This window comes from Malurus melanocephalus, unplaced genomic scaffold (assembly GCF_030028575.1).
Source record: "Malurus melanocephalus ecotype Western Australia unplaced genomic scaffold, MMel_1.1 scaffold_66, whole genome shotgun sequence".
In the NCBI taxonomy this organism is placed as follows: Eukaryota; Metazoa; Chordata; class Aves; order Passeriformes; family Maluridae; genus Malurus; species Malurus melanocephalus.
The window spans coordinates 2,293,853-2,312,556 of NW_026623298.1; the positions used below are offsets into that span (position 1 = coordinate 2,293,853).

Here is an 18,704-nt window from a genome sequence, read left to right on the forward strand (position 1 = left end):
GCATTATACATACATAATAKGAAATACTCAAACCACTGGATACTTAAGTGCTGTTCATCTGACAGACATTTCTACCACACTCTAATTTTTAAAAAAACCCACACGCTCTAAAACCTGACACTTTAGTTCCTCTAAGAAATCCTGTATTCTTTTCATGTGCACAATTTTAAGATTCTAAAGACATTTTTCTAGCAATACCAAGACGTTCGAGGAGCAGTGAGCACTGACCTGCCTCTGCACCCTGGGAGAAGCAGTGTGCAGCAGCGAGAAGAGGTCCTGCAGCAGAGTGAGCTGCTGGGCCAGGTACTGGCGGCCCACGTTGGAGCCGCTGAGCGCCAGCACCATGGAGAGCAGCTCGAAGCAGTAGGCATCAGAGGACGCGTCCTCGTCGCTGGGCTGAGAGTTGGCGTTCTCCTTGCTGGAGATGGCGTGCTCCCACTCCTCACGGACACGCGTGGCCTCCATCCGTATGGCCTGCACTATGTGGGCACACACCTAGCCAAACAGAATCCAAACACACAGCAACTCTTCAGAACTTTCAGCAAGCGTAAAAATGGTGCTTTATGTACCTTCACAACTACRGCTAAAATGGGAAACCTGTGAAATTTGGCCTGTACTTAAATTACTTTTTAGTTTTTTAAGCCTTAAATTCAGATGAAGAATAAAATGGCRAATTTGCTCATCTTTGTTCTGGAAAATTCAATTGAAATTATTTTTAGTTTTATTTTAAACCCGGCCTTTTAATTTAGTTCTTACATAGAATTGAGGCTAAAAAAAACCACTCCACATAAACCCCCCAAGAAATAAATTTACTCAACACACACAAATGAAAAGCACTTACTAAAATAGTTTCTTGTTCAGTTTAATAATCAGAAAGCTTRAAAAAAATTTAGAAACAATAGCATGCTAAAAAGCACTTCCAGGAGATTCCAATGCTTGCTAAGAAGAGTGACAGAAGAGTAGCTTCTCCTAACTTACTAAACTAACAAATTTCAAAATTAACCAATAGTTCTATTAATGTGAAAATATTCATAGTAATAATCAATGAAAATAAGCTTATTTCTTACACCAATATTTAATCCTCAAATAATTTCAAATGGAACAAACCTGTTTCTGCAGATTTGTGAGTTTGCTCCGGCTGAATATGATCCCTACCATGTGCTCCTTCAGGTCTGCATCTGATGTTGCCTTCATAAAAAGCATATTTAATATTAGATMAAAAGTTTCAAGAACATGTCCTAATTACTGCAGCAATTAATATGGAAGATACTCACAAAGTGTGTTCTAGAAGTCTGTAGCTCTTTTTTACACAAAAGTAAGATATATAAGCAAGATCAATTTAAYTAGGGCTAATAAATACCTCTTCAATGTATTTACTTTGTAAGAGGAATTTCAGTATGAAATGAAACAATAGTCAAAACAGGTGGAGTGCAGTTTTTTTCATACTTTTTCTCTTAAACAGTAACAGAGTCTCTCTTGAGGCACAAAATAGGCAAGGACTTTCAGGCTGACCATTATTACAGGTGTTAGGCACCTCTGTAATTGTAGGAGTCATTTGCATTTCTATCACCATTACTATAATGTTTCCCATAAATGCACATGCCTTAGTTATAATTTACAATTAAAAATACATTATAGTTTACTATTAAAAATACTTTTTTTAAAAGTAAGCAATTGTGACATTTKACTTCGGTTTTAATCTCAAAATTATGCAGCATAACAAATTGAACAAATACTGAAAATCATCCTGGATAATTTTTTTCAGCAAAGTATTATTGATAGAATACAAATAAATACATTGTGTACTTTTTCTTCTCCTTCTGGGGAAGACAACAGTGCTTTTTCTTCTTGTTCTGGGGTTGGCTCGGCATCTCCAGAGATGAGTTTTCCAAACACCTGGAAGAAAGACAATGACAATTAGTGTATCTCAAGGACAAACTAGTGCAGAAGTGACATTTTAGATTAAAACATAAAGCACGTAAAGTCTACAATTTACAGTAACTTACCCTGTATAACACGATTAAAATCCTACCTGGGATGTTATAAGTCGGAAAACTCGCAGTGTCTCAGATTCACAGTTTCTTTGTTGAGCTACACTTGCAGAAATCTGGCCTGCTATTTTAATGCTTTCACCATCCTTCCATCCAAGAATTTTTACTTGTCGAACTCTTAGTGTGTTCTCTGGACCCTTCAACTCAATTTTGATGATGTGATTATCACCCCCRGGAAGTTCACTTGTTACCCAGCCAATATGTCTGGAATCCAAGTCTACCTATTAAAGAGCAATGTAAAGTTGGAAATCAACACGGCATCAAACAAAACATCACCTACCATCACATATCACTGTAACAAGTACTATGCTTGTTATGAAAATTTCAATCTGAGCCGTAAGAACTATGTTTAATTATAAAAATATTCAACCATGTGAGTTCAGATTTCAAAATTATATATAGCCATTTGTCTTTAAAACTTATTAGAAATAGTGGCCTACCTATCCCGTTTATCCTCATAGCAACAGTTCTAAAATTAAAAAAACAACTCTTTAAACTAGTATTTGCTCACTTTTATGAAAAAACAAAAAAAAAAAGGCCAATATAATTTGACTGAAAATTTAACACAAAATTATCAGTAGTTATGCTATTTCATCTCTATTCACACAAACCCCTGCCAAAGAAATTTTAACACTGTGGAAACCAGTATCTGCTATCCTAGACATGCAGCTCTTAACAACTGTMAAAAAGAGATGAACCCTATCAATTCAAGTTTATTTTAAAATAAGTACTGTTTTAAAAAAAGGAACATAAATAATGCTATATGAAACAATGTATTYCATATGAAACTGCAACATCACTACTGGAAATCAAACACTGATAGGGTGCAGTGCCTCACATCATTGCTCAGAAAAATAAGCAATGAACCCTCATTCCTATCCACAGGCTCATTTATAACCAAGCCAATATTCCTTCTTTCCCATTTCTACACTAATTCTCAGTGTCTGCATTGAACGATGCTGCAGCAGACAAGGCTAACTTTTTTTTTTTAATACCATGAGACAGCATGCAGTATGTGGGTGTGCTGGAGGGTGAAAAACTGTTGGAGAAGTGTCAGAGCAAAGAAGGAGCAAAGCTGAATCAGTTCCTGCCTGCGTTCTGTGAATCTTTTTTGGAAACCTTCTACAGTTGAAAGGGTAAGTTACCATGCACTAATTAAAATGAAATTAATCTAAGGAACATTTTGCATAAATCTGTCCTGCTTCAGTAGAAGAGCAAAAGCTTTATCAATAGTCAGTATACATGACAGAATTTGGTCATTAATAACACAGTATTTTCAAAGGCTCATTACAATGCCTAGTATTTGCAAAATAATTTATCTAATGTAAGAAATGGAAATTATTTGCTTAGAAAAATCTCTGCTATGTGCACAAAAAATGACAGCAACTTTTCTATGTCAACTGTTAAAATGTTTACCTGCTTTATTCTGCAGAGATCTTCTACTGCCTTGCCAGTTAGGAAGGTCATGGAGGTTACTTTGTTCTGCAACAGACAAGCAAAATAAGAATAAAACACTTCAACTGAGACAGTTCTGACTACTTCTTCTGTATTAAGAGAACACATACATAAAAGAGAACAGTTGCTTCATTAATTAAAAGAAAAAGTGATCTAAAGCAAGGACAATGAATTCCAAAACACAGCTCTCTAAAACAGTCTGCTGTTTGTATCAAAATGTGTAGTTGAAATAGATATATTTCTAACATTACTGCACAGATCAACAAAAAAGAAGGCAGAAAGTCTAGAAAATTCGGATTTTATGAAAGGAGCTTATTTCAATACTTCTGCAGAAACCATGAGCAAAAGTAACTTAAAATAATTAAATTATTGAAAATGCATCTGAAATTGAACACACCACTGAGAATTAAGTTTCCCAGTTCAGCTTAATGCAACTGCAAATTCAGACAGACTAGTCTGATCATAACAGCTTCTGCTCAAAATCATATGATTTAGAAACTTTAMTTTGAAATGTGAACTTATGAATTAAAATTACCAAATGACAAAGAAAACAATGCTTTTCGTTTGATAAATACATACAACTTGGACCATGCACTTTCAGTGAGAGACACTTCTATTTTCTTCTTACCCCAAGATCTCTGGAATTGTCTACATGAACACAAACGTAACGTGCATTGATTCCTTTTACACAGTTAATTGTGATGTTTTTAGTTTTGTTTTTGTCCTCATCTCCTGACTCCCAGAACGTTTCTGTAGATCCATCTGTTAAACTACCAATCATGGCAGGTCGGCTTGATGTTTTAATGTCAACAATGCTGGTAAGGTCTTTCAGACAAACCACTATACACAGTTCCTATGAAAACAAAWGGAAATATTTAAAATACTTGAGAATAAGCCCAAATACAGGCATAATTTACAATTTTTAAAACAACACAGACATTTATTTTGATGAACGTGCTCTCCAAGAAATTTGTCCTTTATTGATTCAAATTATTCAGTCCTTTAAACCAAAGGAAACATTAATAACTAAGTGCTGAATATATTATCAAGTGTCTAAATAACTTAATRAAAGGAAGAAAACATCTCAAAAATGTAAAACAGAAGGATTAATTCATGCTCCTTGGAATAACAGAAGGAAAAAGATAGAAGCAAACCACTGGATATACACGATATTTAAAAAGTAACTAACTCATTGACACAGTGGMCTCCAAGACATTCCCCAAACACTTCACTTGCAAACAAGTGCTTAGAAGCCCTGCTCTAAAATTTAGATTTGAGTCATATAAAGGCTAAGTCTCAGTATTTGAACCTCTGAAGCTAAATATGAGAACCTAAACAACAGGAGCAAGATCCCAAACTCAGATATGTTCAAGGAAATATGACATTGCAATAAGGAATCTTTCAATTTAAACAGAATCATCACAGGAAGTACAGGCTGTTCACAAATGATCCCTGCTTCTTAGCCAGGGCTGTAATACTTGCCTGATTCATGACTTCAAAACCAGACTGAACACTGATACTAAAACTCTCTTCACTGTCTCCATCATCCGATTTAGACAAAATATTGTTGATATGATGAAAAACATTACTCTGATGCAGGAACTGGTGATCAGATTGTTTGAATTTAAGACTCCAGCACCTGAAATTACATTTAGTGGACTTAGAAATTTTAAATGCTATTGAAAGACATAAAATAACAGTGAAATAATTAATTTTTGCTTCTCAAAATATTTTCTGTAAACATTTAACTTCAAATTTTGCAGCATCTCCAGTGTTTCTATGCATCACTTTGAGGAACAAATTTTTCTTAGATCTGTAATAGTAAATGCAACATTAATTTTGTGTCTTTGAGACCAATACACAGAAAAATCTCAAACAGCTCAAAGATGCTATCCAAGTGTCAGATTTCTCAGCAGCAGGCATTACACTACCATGCACGTACACACAGATACTACTTACACTATTCCATAGTATGCTTTCTTTTTCATAATGGACACAATATAGAATTTAAGAGCAAGTACATTGCTCCCTACTTTTTTTTATATATGTCTCAGCACTTATATCTGTCTTCTACACAGATCTCCTTCGTGCACATGAAGTTTCCAAGAGTCCTGCCTCCACGGCAAAATCTATTAATCTGTAATTCTACAACATTTCCAGCCTTTTCAAGAATTTTCTTGATTTATGCTTACCTTAAGGCCATTTGCTGTAATGCACTACCACTGGGAAGGGACATCATAAGATCAGAAATTGTCTGCAGAAGGCGATGGAAAGTGTGGGGTAAGGGGTGAGCTGCTTCTCCAGCAATCACTATATCTGATAGAGGGTGTTCACACACTCTTGTATCTTTTTCCTGCAGTGGAAAGCAATTTGTGCGGTAATTACAGGCTGAGAAAGAAAGGTTAAGGAAACAAAAACATTTATGCTATTTGCTTTAAGAATAACTGCGACAATTTTACAATGAATGTGAACTTGATGCAGGTCCTTCAGAATTTTTACACGTGAGCCTCAAACAGAATTTTGAAAGTATATTGTATACCATCACGTTTTTTTTATGATTTAAAGCTGTTAAACATTACACTGCAATAATTTGAAAGCAAAAAAACTAGAAAAAATAACGYATTCCAGTTGTTGAAACCAAATTTGTCTCAGCAGCAAAACCCAGCCACAGCAAATTTSATAACTAAGCTAATGTTATCAGTTGCTGCATTTCATTAGCGCAGAGAAAAGAGTAATTCTTAAAGTGTGTCAGTACCAGAACAGCAATGTACCAGGTTACAATGCTGAAAGGATTCATTTCAGAACATTGCATTTCAAAGCTGGATTAGATTTCAAGTGATAAAGATCACCCTGACTTACTAGCAGCACTAGCATGATTTCTTGGAGCTGTTATTTGTGGACATGATAATGTTTTAAATCAGAGCTAAGTCAAGAAGAGGTTGTTTGAAGATACCTTTAGGAAGKGTGATTATGTTAGACTACACTATTTTACATGTGACGTTTTCTGAACAATAGATTTTCCTTAAATCTCTAAATTAAATATATCTGGTGCACATAGAATTACTTATGTAATTGCTTATATATACACATGTACAAAGAGTTACGTAAATTCACTAGGCAATTTCATMATTAACTGTAGTCTTTTCTTAGAATGCTGAAAGACAGAGTAAACCAAACCCCAAAGCTTCTTWAAAAAATATTTTTTCCTTTCTCTTTGCATGGCAAAGGAAGAATAAAATGCAAACTGTAGATGTTTTTAAATGGATTAGCTTGTGCTCTTTTGTTTCCTTATTTCCCATGAAGAAATAAAATGCAAAAATAATGCATTAAAAGACCATGTAATTCATCAGCACACAGAATCTGATGATTTAGAAGAAAAATTAATCTGTGTCTGCAAAGTGAGTTCAACTACAATTTAAGGTTTTGTTTCATAGAAGGAGGATTAAGGAATTATTTTTCACATAAAAACAAATTGAATTTGTCTACAAAATCATCAGAGATGAAAGGAGTGCAGAAAGCACTTACTTGTTCTGCATTTTCTTTATTTGATTTATTTTCTTCATCCTCTTCTTCTTCAGGCTCTACAGGTGCAGGAGTCAGGGAAGCCACAAAATGCCATAAAATATCATGAAGGGAAGTTGTTTGAATGACATTACAAAGAAGCCAGTTGAAGGCCTAAAGCAAATTACATAYAAGGTGTTACCAATTGGTTAAGCAAAACTGGAGGAAAACCATTTCTTAAACCATTTATGTAAGGAGGTGCAMTGATGATTTGGACAAATAATAATATAACGGTCTTCAAGTAAGATGTTATTGTTCTGTAGCTAAAATGGTTGATAGTAAAACAGTAACTATACTACAAGTATCATAGCATAAGCTTAAAAAAAATCCAAGACAGAATTTACAACATCTTATTTTAATCATACAAGATCCATCAGTACATTAGTACCTCCATGGCAAAGACTCGGCAAGCAGATTTCCGTAAGGCTTGTTTCATTGCTATTTCAAGTCCTTCCAGATCATGATGCTGGATTACAAATGCCAATACTGGCCACTGGAAATTTCTCTCTCCTTTGGAAAGAGAGCTGTGGGCGGAGATTAACCGAGAAAGTTCAGGAGATGGATGTCTCAGGAGAGAGGACCCCACTTCTATTTAAAAGCATAAAAATATGCATACATTAGATTCTTTATGCATTTTAATTTTATAGCCACAGTAAAAATGAAAAGCAATAAAGCATTTTTAGAACTGGTATCTTTTTTCTATGAAAAAAATACATTAACAAAGCAATATGGAAAATGATGCTTCAACTGAGAAAGAAAATACCACCTTCACTTTTAAATCAGGCACAGAAGATGCATCACAAATTTCCAAATCACAGTAAATCCTGAGCTAATTTTAGGCTAAATGCATACCAATTAACAAATACCTAATGTTTACTACTAGTTTGTTTTATAACTAAAAAGTCACTGAATGTATTTATAAAAAATATATTTGYCTATAGCTTTCAGGAAGAACTGCAAATCCTTGAATAATTTTTGCCTGCTTCTGAGGTCTGTGCTCTTACCCGCATCTCCACTGTTGACTCGTCTCCTGGGGATGGCCTTTACACGTGCTGGCAAAATTGAGTGCTGTTTGTCATATTCTGATGCAACAACTGAATATGATCTCTGAAAGACTGTGCGCTTTGCAAGATCTGTATCTGTTATTGGGCTGGTTTCCAAACTACAAAGAAATCAGTGAAGTAATACAACCATTAGAAATATACAGAGTACACCTGAATTATACACCAATATTAAATAAGGATACATGCATTTCATAATCACAATGTTACTACTGCATGAAACKTTTTCTTATGTACCTAATAACTGTTGAAATGCTGGAAAAGAAGGAACATATTAGAATTRCACATGGTGAAAAAGCATGCAAGTGCTTTATAAACAAATGTAATGACAGACATGATGAGTTTCAAGAATTTAGGTACTTATTTCAGAGAGATACAAACATTCAGATCATGCCTAAATTCAAGTTTCAGACCAAACTTGTCCTGAGAATGCACGTGAAAACATCTATGAAGTGACTTTTTAAYACGCAAGCCAACTGATATTTAGAACTTTATGTGAAGTAATAGTTTCTAACATCATTAGTCTTAAAGTCATATTTGAACTGCTATGGCTATACCTCTGACATGTTTTACTCCTTACCTTCAGTGGACTTCTTACAGTCTGCAGAAGGACTCCCAGCTTATGCTGTCCCTATAGGCCTCAGGAGACCATGGTGTCCACAGTTTTAATAAAGGAATATACCAATAYGATGCACTCTTAAGGAGTTTTGTTAGTAAAGTTCTATTTCTGAAAAGACTACATTATAGATTGTAGTATTCMAATAAATTGTTTTTGCAGTCAGTATGAAATATAACAAATTGAAACAAAAACAGATTTAAAGCAAATTTTCTCTTTATTACATCCTCACTGTAATATGAGGAATCACTGACATCTGAAAAATATGACCATCTTAGTAGATTCTGGACTATTATTAATAGTAAGAGCCATTTTTTCCCTGGTGAAACCAAGATTTTTGTAACTGCTTGAATTAGATCACAGTAAAATTAATGACAAGAAAGTGGCTTAACCTGACAGAAACCAACTAGCACTCTCAGTCCTAGATAGCACTATCATTTCYTCAGTGACATTTGTATATCTCATAKAACAAAGCAGCAACATTTGCTTTGAAAAATGTAAGGTAATGAAATTTCCTCCTGTTCAAACTTCACTTCAGAATAAAATCCTGAAAGGAGAACAACAGCTACTTCCTTTCAAAAAAGCCATTAATCTGCACTCAAATCAGTTGTGGTAAAGAATAGATACACAGCCAAAAAAACCTGCTACATTTTCGAGGAGTTAGCAACAGTAATGGTCCTTGGATTATTGGTCTTTAAATCACTTTAGTTCTTTAAATTCTGGAAAATTTGTCTCTATAGGAAAAAAAGCAGGCCTGAAGTAGAGGCTATGGATAAATTTCCCTGTATGCTAAGAGTCCTTATAACGGAACAATTTTTTTTTGTGTTTGGGTTTTAAACCCAGTATCTTTCCAGAGAAATGCAACTGGTTTGAAGTACAAGTTTCAGTTCTGATTTGTATTTACATATTCAAACATATTCCATTGTTAACAGTTGAAAATACACCTGATTCTCCACAATTTACTGAAGATTTTCTAACTACTGCTTCATATGCTTTTGTCTTTTATGCTGCCATTTCAGAGACCGATCTGACACTTTAGCTTCTTAACTGCAGCAATGTTTCCCTTTTCTTAAAAACTGGTGTTATGCTACTGCTTTAACATCTGTATGTAGTAGCTAGAATTACAAGGAAGTACCTTGGGGGCATAGATTTCATGTTACTCTCTGGCTCTTCAAAGACATTAGGGCTCGCGTCAGGAGTAACGGAGATGTAGGGTGCAGGTACTGAAGTTGAACGCAAGTATCTCATCTCATCCTGGAAAAGGTTGTCATCCTGGTACCCAGCAAAATTTTCATGATGATGCCTACAGCAAATTAGATTTTAAAATAAGGATTAAAGATAAAAAATTGCTGAAACACACACATAAATGTAGTTTGCCAAGACACTTAGTCATTCACTCACTCTTTACCTATAATGCCTTTAAGCTGGTTGTGACTTCCAAGTGCTCATGGAAAATACAGCAGCATATTCTACCAAGAGGGAGTGGGGATCACCCTTTTCTATTTTTTAGTACTTTTATTAGGTATTTCCAGAATGTATTTTAGGCCCAAATGTCTATTCAACATAAACATGAGACACTACAGTGAAATCTCCTTAGAAATACCAAGAAAGCACTACTTGTCTGGTTTTCTTCTTACTGTTTTTAACTGTGAGGAGACAAACGCAGCACATTATGTCTGCTACTGACACACTAAGTTAAACRCTTTGGGAAATTCTGAATTCTTTGGACAGAAACTGAACTGTTATTATAAAATACTTAGCACTCAAAGGCTCCTTAGGGCATATTTGACTCTAGCAGGAAATAAAATCTAAAAAATTGAACAAGATCATGGATTAAGAGAGACAGGAGAAAAATATCATAAAGATTTAGGAAAAGATGTATTTTTCTATGCRAGTTTTAATTTAGTTCACACACACACTTTTATCCAATACTGTACATAGATGAGTGTTAAAAWCAATATCCATACGGTTCCTTTAATTACCTTGCTAGTGTCTGCAGATAGAGACATGGCATCTTAATGGGAAAGTCTTCAGAAATTCCTTCTTTGAGACTGGGAAGTTGAGACTGGAATGCTTTTGCAGGGTTGTAGCAGAGGATACTGGGCTCAGCAGCACTGCTCAGCGACAGTAAATACAGAGCATTGGCTTTAATCACTTGGTGAGCTTCCATAGTTGGCAAGGCACGAGGTGTCTTAACTTGCATTGGTTTTCTCCTAGACTGYTTAATCTAGATAAATTTAAATAAGGTATAATTAAAGTCACCACAGGAAAACCTGACAACATAGCTCAGACTAGGGCTGCTTAATTCTACCTACTGTAAAATACCTTCTATGACAAAATCCATTTCTATTACTTTCCTTCCTTTGCAAACATTTAATAAACAGCTGATACTTTTTGACATTTGTCTCAGGATCAATTTTACATGCAAAAAAATTTCAGAAAGTTTAGTTTTAAAAAAAACAAGTTCAAAGAGGATTATTCTGGCTACCTTAAAACATCAACATATTTGCATACTTTAAGCAAGAATTTCAAATTAGTCCTAGAAGACCAATATAAGAAAAACATGTTTTGTATTATTCCCATTAAAAACTGCTCTATTGGCATCTTCTATCCAATGATCTGGATTATGAGGAACATTAGAGAATCTAAAACACAATGTTAAAATGGCACTCATGTCAGCAAACAAAACCATTGAAAACTAACAGATACTTAAAAAAAATCAGAATTCTGCTCAGAAGTCAGCAAAGTTTCTATTTTATTATCTTAAACCTATCAATGAGATAAGAGGATATTCCAAAACTTTCCAAATTWTGAAATTCCAGATTTCTTAAACTAACCCATCTTTTCACGTTGTGAACACAGCACTATTAAGGAGATGGACAGCTAAACATATGAGGTGAAAATACCTTCTCTCTTGCTGCTGCTTGCTTTTCACGGAGATATTTTTCTCTGCATCGATCACAAACTAAATACCAGGTGCTCCCTCCAATGCCACCATCGCCACAATTCCCAGCCCATCCTCCACAGAAGTGCCCAATGCTATTGTAACCTTGGCCACCTGCGTAGCGGCCACAACCTACATCAGGGGAAAGGTGAGAACAAGTTAGAATAATCTTTCTTCTGAACTGCTRTTTATTGCTGTAAAAAAGGGATGAAGACAGGGGATAATAAGATGCTTGTCTTTTCCTGACCTAATTTTTCTACTTCTCTGTATGTCTGAATTGGTAACATCAATATTATATATAAGTTAGCCAACAGTATCAGTAATTTACCAAACATAAAAACCTTTCTTCCTAGGAAAAGTTTAAGAGGAAACGGAGTGCATTCTTTCACTGAGGAGTTTCTCAGAAAGATTCAGGACAATGATAATTGCTGAATAATAATTCTGCTTTAACTTTGCAAACGGAGCTAAAAAAAGTACATAGCAGCAAGTATACAAAAAATACTAAGTTACTGATATCCAGTACTGTCACAGCAGACAGTTTTCTACACTTGAGAGTAGAACAGTAACTTCTGGCAATGTAGAAACTCTAAATGACCAATGTTCTTTATTTTCAATTTTCTCAGCACAGAGAATCCTACACTTTGAAATCCTAAAGASTAAAAAATGGCATGTTTCTGAAGAGCCACTGTAAAATCAGAGCATTATTTTGACCTTGTTTCAAACAACTTCGAAAGTATAGATCTGTAACTAGTTACAATTACACACAACGATGCGCCAATAATCTGTATGCAAGTATAAATTTTAATTTAGTGCTTATGATAGAAAGGATAGCCTGACATATTTTCATAGCAGTAACTAATACCAGAACATGTGTGTGAAATATACTTTATGGAAGGACATGGTAATTAAAAAACGGAGTCTTACCTGGATGAGCTTGTCTCATGTGGTAAGTCACTGGATAYGGATGGGATTCTCCGCACAACTCACAGATGGTGTCTTTTTCAGGTCCTCCCATTGCAAGCTGGGCCATCTCACCAAAAAGATTTCCCCTTGGCCTAGTCTCAACCTTTTCTTTYTTCTTTTTCTCCTTTTTAGCTTTTTTGTTATCTTTGTCACTTTCCTTCTTCTTTAACACTGCACAAGAACCAGGACTTGGAAAAATCATGTTTTGCGAAGCTGCTTTAATAGTTGCTAAAGAAATATCTTCCCAGAAAGCTACTAGGTGCTGCAGTGTTAGTGGAAGAGGAGACTTGGATTTCATTGTGTGATGACTAGATGTTTCAAAGGAGGTAGTTTCAGTTTTTCCATCCTCACACTTTTCATGCAGAGGTGGTTCTTTTAACATTGAGAGGACTTTGTTTTTATTGATGCTACCCATTTTAGATATATCTGGCCCATGAGGTGAGATGTTGAACATGTTAAGAGCAGATGATATTTCCAATGAATGTCTATTTTTCAACTTGGTTTCTTTTTCCTCTGCAGGTTGTTGAGTAAGACTGCTTCGTATAGGTGCATGCTCTTTGGACAGTTCTGGATTAAACTTCAAAAAAGATGAGCATGCCATGGCATCATGAACTATTCCTTCATGCCAAAGGAATGCGGCAAATACGGCTCGAGCACATTCTGCAACAGAAGGTGACATTGCTTGCTTGGCAGGCTCTATGGGCTTGGAGCCATCGCCTTTGAAAAGGAAGTTGGATTTTTCCTTTTTGGGTCTTGTGTGCCTGCCAGCACATTTACGGCTCACTTTTGGAGACGATCTCATGTCTTGCTCATCCTTCAATGGTGCTTTTCCGATGCTGAAATGAACTTTATTAGAACCATCGTCCACACTTCTGAATTCAGTGTTGTCTTCGCAGGTGGTATCTGTAATGCTGTCAGTCTTTAAAGTACTCGAGGTGCAGACTTCAACTACCTCACTGTGAAGATTCTCTTGTACCACATGGGGGGAAGGAGCTCTATTTTCAGTTTCTGTAGCGGGTGTCCCGTCTTTCGCAATAATTTTTGGTTTGGGTGAAGTGGACCTCCCCCTTAAGGGCTCTGTTAGTGGCACTTTCTTTTTGCGAAGGGTGTCTGGATCTAATGTGTAAGAATCTGATTTGGAGCGTTCTCGAGGAGGATCAAGCTTTGTTTTTACAGGGGATGAAGCTTTCTGAGGTAGAGTTTTGTCATTGGGTGATGAGGATCGTGGAGAACTAGCACCAGATCTAACGGCTGTAAGTGTCTTYGTCTTCGGAGAAGATGACCGAGTTCCTGGCCCTGGAGATTCGGCTCTCAGACCAGGAGTTGTTCTTCCATCAGTTTTTAGTGTTTGCAAAGTGTTATGATTTGGTGACAAAGACCTGCTGTGTGAGTCTGACCGCAACTTCGCTGTGTCTGATTTCAGCATCAGACACTCACTGGCAGATAAGACGTCGGTGCTYCTGGCTTTCTTCTGCTCAGCAGCAGCTCTGTTCATTCGCACATCAAGCTTGGGTGACCTGCAGTCAGCTCTGTGTTTTGATGACATGTCTGATTTTCCTGCTGGAGAAATCGGTCTAGCAGCTCCTGTGAAATTCATTCGGTCACCTGTACAATATTTTATAATTGAGTCGTTATATGCTGACAGTGACACCTTTAAGAGTTCAACACCAGGACTAAAGACTTGAACACAAGATAAAAATCAAACACATGCTTCTGTTCACATCAAAATGAAAGGAAACATGAAGGGATCTTTTTCCACCTAGCATACTTGCAGCACATTTCTTTTCCCACAGATACATAGAAACAAGTGTTAGAAAGTTTTTACAGAGAAAACACTACTATGGAGGTATCAAAAGGCACAGTCTTCTTTCTACAAAACACTAGTAAAGGAATCACAATTTACATCCTCAGGTAAAATTCCAGGAGTTACCTAAGTTTATCACACTTGCAACAGAAACCAGGGACTATTTATCTATTATCTCAACATGTGACAGGCTGACTGCAACAGGAGACTTGCATGGAGATAAATGTACTGCCAGATTTATTTTCTTTAATGCCTAAAATTCAGGAATTGCAGGAAATAAATGTGGCAAACTGGGTGAGAGGTTTGCAAATATGCTCAAAACTACTCAAATTGATAATTTGAGGAATCAATGTTTTTAAGACCGCAACTCAACCATGTTCTGATACCTGCACACTTAAACCCCCGGCTAAAACAAACACACTTTTTTCAACCACTAAGTAAAATGGCCAACTCTGGTCAATGACACCCTTTTATTGTGATGCACTAATTTACTGTCCCTATGCACACGGACTTTGTACATATTTTAGAGCCATAGCACCATAGGAGCTATAAGAACTACAGGTARCTTAATACAAGTACATACAAAAGAAGTATATGCAAAAAAATAGCTCATTAAGGCAATCTGGTTSTAATACCTCTGTGGACCAAGTCTCTCTTGTGTAATTGCATTTTTTAAATTMAACCTAGCAATATGGAAATTAATGGGATGCAATGCAGCAATTAATACAATTGTCTCTCCATAAATCCTCCCACTGCAAGATCTTGAATGAAGACTTAAATCCTTCTGATTTAGAGTTTTCATTAGTTAAACATGGAAAATGTTTCCCTAGTAAGGCCTGCAGAATTAGGACATAGTACCTAGGAATATTTTACTTCTATAGATATTAAAAGGCTGTCTGGTCATATTTTTGGGAAAGCAACTATTTGTTAAAAAATAAAATTTCAATTAATCAGAGAATATTTGCAAATTTGGGCCTTGCATTCTAATGGAACAGGAYAGACAGTCACCTCGTATCTAGTACCTTCAGTATGAGAAGCTGTGAAATCAGTGTTTACTTTCTTATGCATTATGGGATCTGAAGTAACTCCATGCAGTTCTCAATCACAAACTCTTATCATACGCTAGAAAATGTAATTTTTCCTACTATTATCTCTCACAGTATTAAAAAAAAATGGAGAAGAATTAGCAAAATTTAGCAACCCAGAGGCTTCCTCAGGTTACCAAAAAAACCTATTATTTTGCTATTTCCTATTTAAATAACTTTTTTACTTACTTTCCTATTTAAATAATTAAAAATGAACAAGGGAAAACAAGGTAATGAATTATACTGGAATATTTAAGAAGCTTGAAGATTAGGATACTCTCCTGCCTTCCCAGGACATGGCAGAAGTTCATACTTCTTTGGGCAGGAAAGAAATATTTTGTCTATATTCAGGAACAACACATCAAATGTAAGCAGCAAAATATAGTATTGCAAATATTTGATCAATTTTGAGAGTCTAATCTGTCTTTATTCTTTTTTCTTATGAGCTCTATACTTGTTTTTCACTTGGAGGGGGGAGGTAGAACAGGAAGGCAAGAAATAGCATGGTACATAGTGGTTTATAAAATGATTGTTCATGCTAAAAGAAARAAAAATTCTTAAGTATCAGTGCAAGCATTTTGACCATGCCAGCTTAGTTATTCACCACTTCTACTGATGAGCTATTTTGAGGTGCTTATTTAGTGATAAATTCTGAAATACAAATTGGAATCACTTTATACAAATTTTTCCCAGAAACAAATGGGAAGATTAATTTAAGGTCTGCCAGATGAAAAAATTCTTTAAATAGAAACTTTTACAGAATGCTTCATAAAAGAGAAAAAAGAAGTGAAAAGATGACAATCATTTTAGAGGATATAGAACACTTCAAGCCATTCAGCAAAGTATAAAATTTAAAGTACATGCACTATTAGCAAATACCCATGAGGACAACATTCCAGAACAAAGCTGCTTATGAAAGCTATAGCCTAACAATAGCTTCCAACAATAAAAAAGTACCTTTTTWAAAAAAAACACCCAAAGTTTTAGATTTGCACATATACAGGTAAATAATCCTAATTAGCATTCTAGAGTATCAGCACAAAMAGAAAAATCTCCCAAAGAAAAAAACACATAATATAGCAAGCTGCTTTGTCTGCAAGCAAAATAAAAAATCCCAGATTTTGTTTCCTGTTTCTTCTTACATACTCCTTTTGCTCATTGTTTGAAAACAGGTGTAATTAGATTAACAGTCACTTTACTGTTTACAAAGCAGAGACAGATTGTGTATCATGGAGTTGCTGTAACTCAGGYAGGCAACACATGATTACATCAGATGAGCTCCCAACAAACACCAAACTTCAACATCAGCTTTCAAAACATTATTCTATTACATGAATGAAATGAAAATGAATGGAAGGAGAAAAAAACAAACCCAAAACATTTTGCATGTAAAAAATCTGAATAACCTTGCTATGTTGGCATGCATACCCACCCTTCAGTTTGTGAGAGAGAGATGAAAGAGCAGAGGCAGGCCCAGCTACATCACTAGTTTTGTAAATACGCTCACGAGAAGCAAGGCAGCAGGATGGAGTTTCTACAGTGGAAAACAGTTGCACAGAAGCAGCACAGATTCAATGGAAAAGCAGCAAAGATAAAAACAAGCATTTCAAATGATTTGCATCTCCTTTGTTAGGTATTTTGATTTCAGTGTTTAGATTCCTACATGAGTTTTAAATGACAGATGGTAGTTTGTAGTAGAACGTAGTAGATCACTCTCCTTGATCTAAAAGCGCTGTGATTTCAATACTAATTTCTAGGATCTAAAAATGTAATATATAGGGGCTAGCTAATGAGATTTATGGTTTATTATAAAAACCAGCAGTGTCTAGTTTTGAACTGAACCCGGGTTTGGAACGTTAGCATTTAATCTGTAAATTCAGATATTAATTAWTTAGAACTTCAATATGGTCTTCCAGACGATCAATTTACACATTTTGTTGTGAAAATTACAGAACATCTGATATTGTGTTGCAGTCTCATTAATAACTGGAAAGAATAAAGTAARATACATTAAACACATCAAAGTACTGTTTTCAAAAGTGATTGCACCTCAGTGTAAAGTTTTGAAAATCCTCACTTACGTGGAGTTCAATACAAGAGCCATTACTAGTAGTACATGAGTGTCTACCACACAGTACCTCCATGAAAAATAATCTGTATCAACTCCTAAAAATAATWTTGAATTAAGAAAAATTCTGATGTCATCCAAGATAATTTCAGTAGAGTCTACTGACACCAAATCTGTTAGAAGTACAGCTCCATGAAAATGCAGCTTAGAGAGAAATAATAGGGTCTTTTTGTTTCAGTCTATAATCAATTTTTCTAATTTTTCTATTTTTTTAACTGGTTTTAATTCTAATTCCTATTCCTTCCTCTACGAAAAAAGTAAGTAAAATTCTTACTGAAGTAATAATTGTAAAGAGAATGCGTATTTTGGAAGACATTCTATTTTAGAGACACCTTTTAGTACAAATGGTGTAAGGTAGTTGTATTGAAAATAAATAAGTTCAATTCCTACACTAATTAAGACATCTTTTTGTCTGGTATTATATTTCAAACTTGTACAGATGAACATACTAACCCTGCTCTAATACAATGAGCTATGATTCTAGAGACTCTACAATGAGAAGGTGTTCATACATCTGAAGTAAGAATTTAATTCTTAAAAAAATAGACTAATTTCTCAATACAATGTTAACATAGATTTGTCACCAGTACTACCTACTTTTGATACGTACAAATAATTCGGACAGATCCAATAATAACTATATAGTTTTTGAGTAACGGGATGTGTCACTGTTGTCAATTTTTAGAGGTAAAATGCAGACAAACATTAGGAGCAAAAAATAGCAGTGGAGGCAAACTTAAAAATGTCAATTTCATACATTAAACCCCCTTATAAAAAAAGGAAAATCTTTACTAAAACCACTTTCAGGAATGCACACTTATATGTCATTCTTTCTGTGTCTGAGAATACTTAGATTTCATAATGCTGTAATCTAGTGTTGAACAATGTACTACCAGTATTAAATCATTTCAAGGGGACTGTGAATTGAAGAATGACAATCTATGGCTATCCCGGATAACTGGTCAGCCTCAGGGACCAACATTTTCATMAGGACTCCTCTCTAAGGAAACATCCTCAAAGACAACAAAGACTTGAA

The 18,704-nt window shown here is 35.2% G+C and overlaps 1 protein-coding gene across 15 annotated transcripts in view; it reads right to left on the minus strand.

Moving 5' to 3' along the window:
* Positions 1–18,704, minus strand: part of MYCBP2 (MYC binding protein 2) — a 168,462-nt gene that overhangs the window by 15,841 nt on the left and 133,917 nt on the right. For 13 of the 15 annotated variants that reach the window (XM_057366504.1, XM_057366497.1, XM_057366508.1 and 10 more), the window contains 15 exons: positions 12,613–14,256; positions 11,651–11,820; positions 10,727–10,971; positions 9,880–10,047; positions 8,072–8,229; positions 7,456–7,655; positions 7,032–7,181; positions 5,699–5,859; positions 4,989–5,145; positions 4,135–4,359; positions 3,468–3,533; positions 2,033–2,272; positions 1,798–1,896; positions 1,108–1,188; positions 229–495 (listed from right to left, as the gene is read on the minus strand). In XM_057366504.1, the coding sequence (XP_057222487.1) occupies positions 229–495; positions 1,108–1,188; positions 1,798–1,896; positions 2,033–2,272; positions 3,468–3,533; positions 4,135–4,359; positions 4,989–5,145; positions 5,699–5,859; positions 7,032–7,181; positions 7,456–7,655; positions 8,072–8,229; positions 9,880–10,047; positions 10,727–10,971; positions 11,651–11,820; positions 12,613–14,256 (4,031 nt within the window). The remainder of the gene's footprint in view (positions 1–228; positions 496–1,107; positions 1,189–1,797; positions 1,897–2,032; positions 2,273–3,467; positions 3,534–4,134; positions 4,360–4,988; positions 5,146–5,698; positions 5,860–7,031; positions 7,182–7,455; positions 7,656–8,071; positions 8,230–9,879; positions 10,048–10,726; positions 10,972–11,650; positions 11,821–12,612; positions 14,257–18,704) is intronic. The other 2 variants (XM_057366511.1, XM_057366498.1) reach the window with 1 other exon arrangement.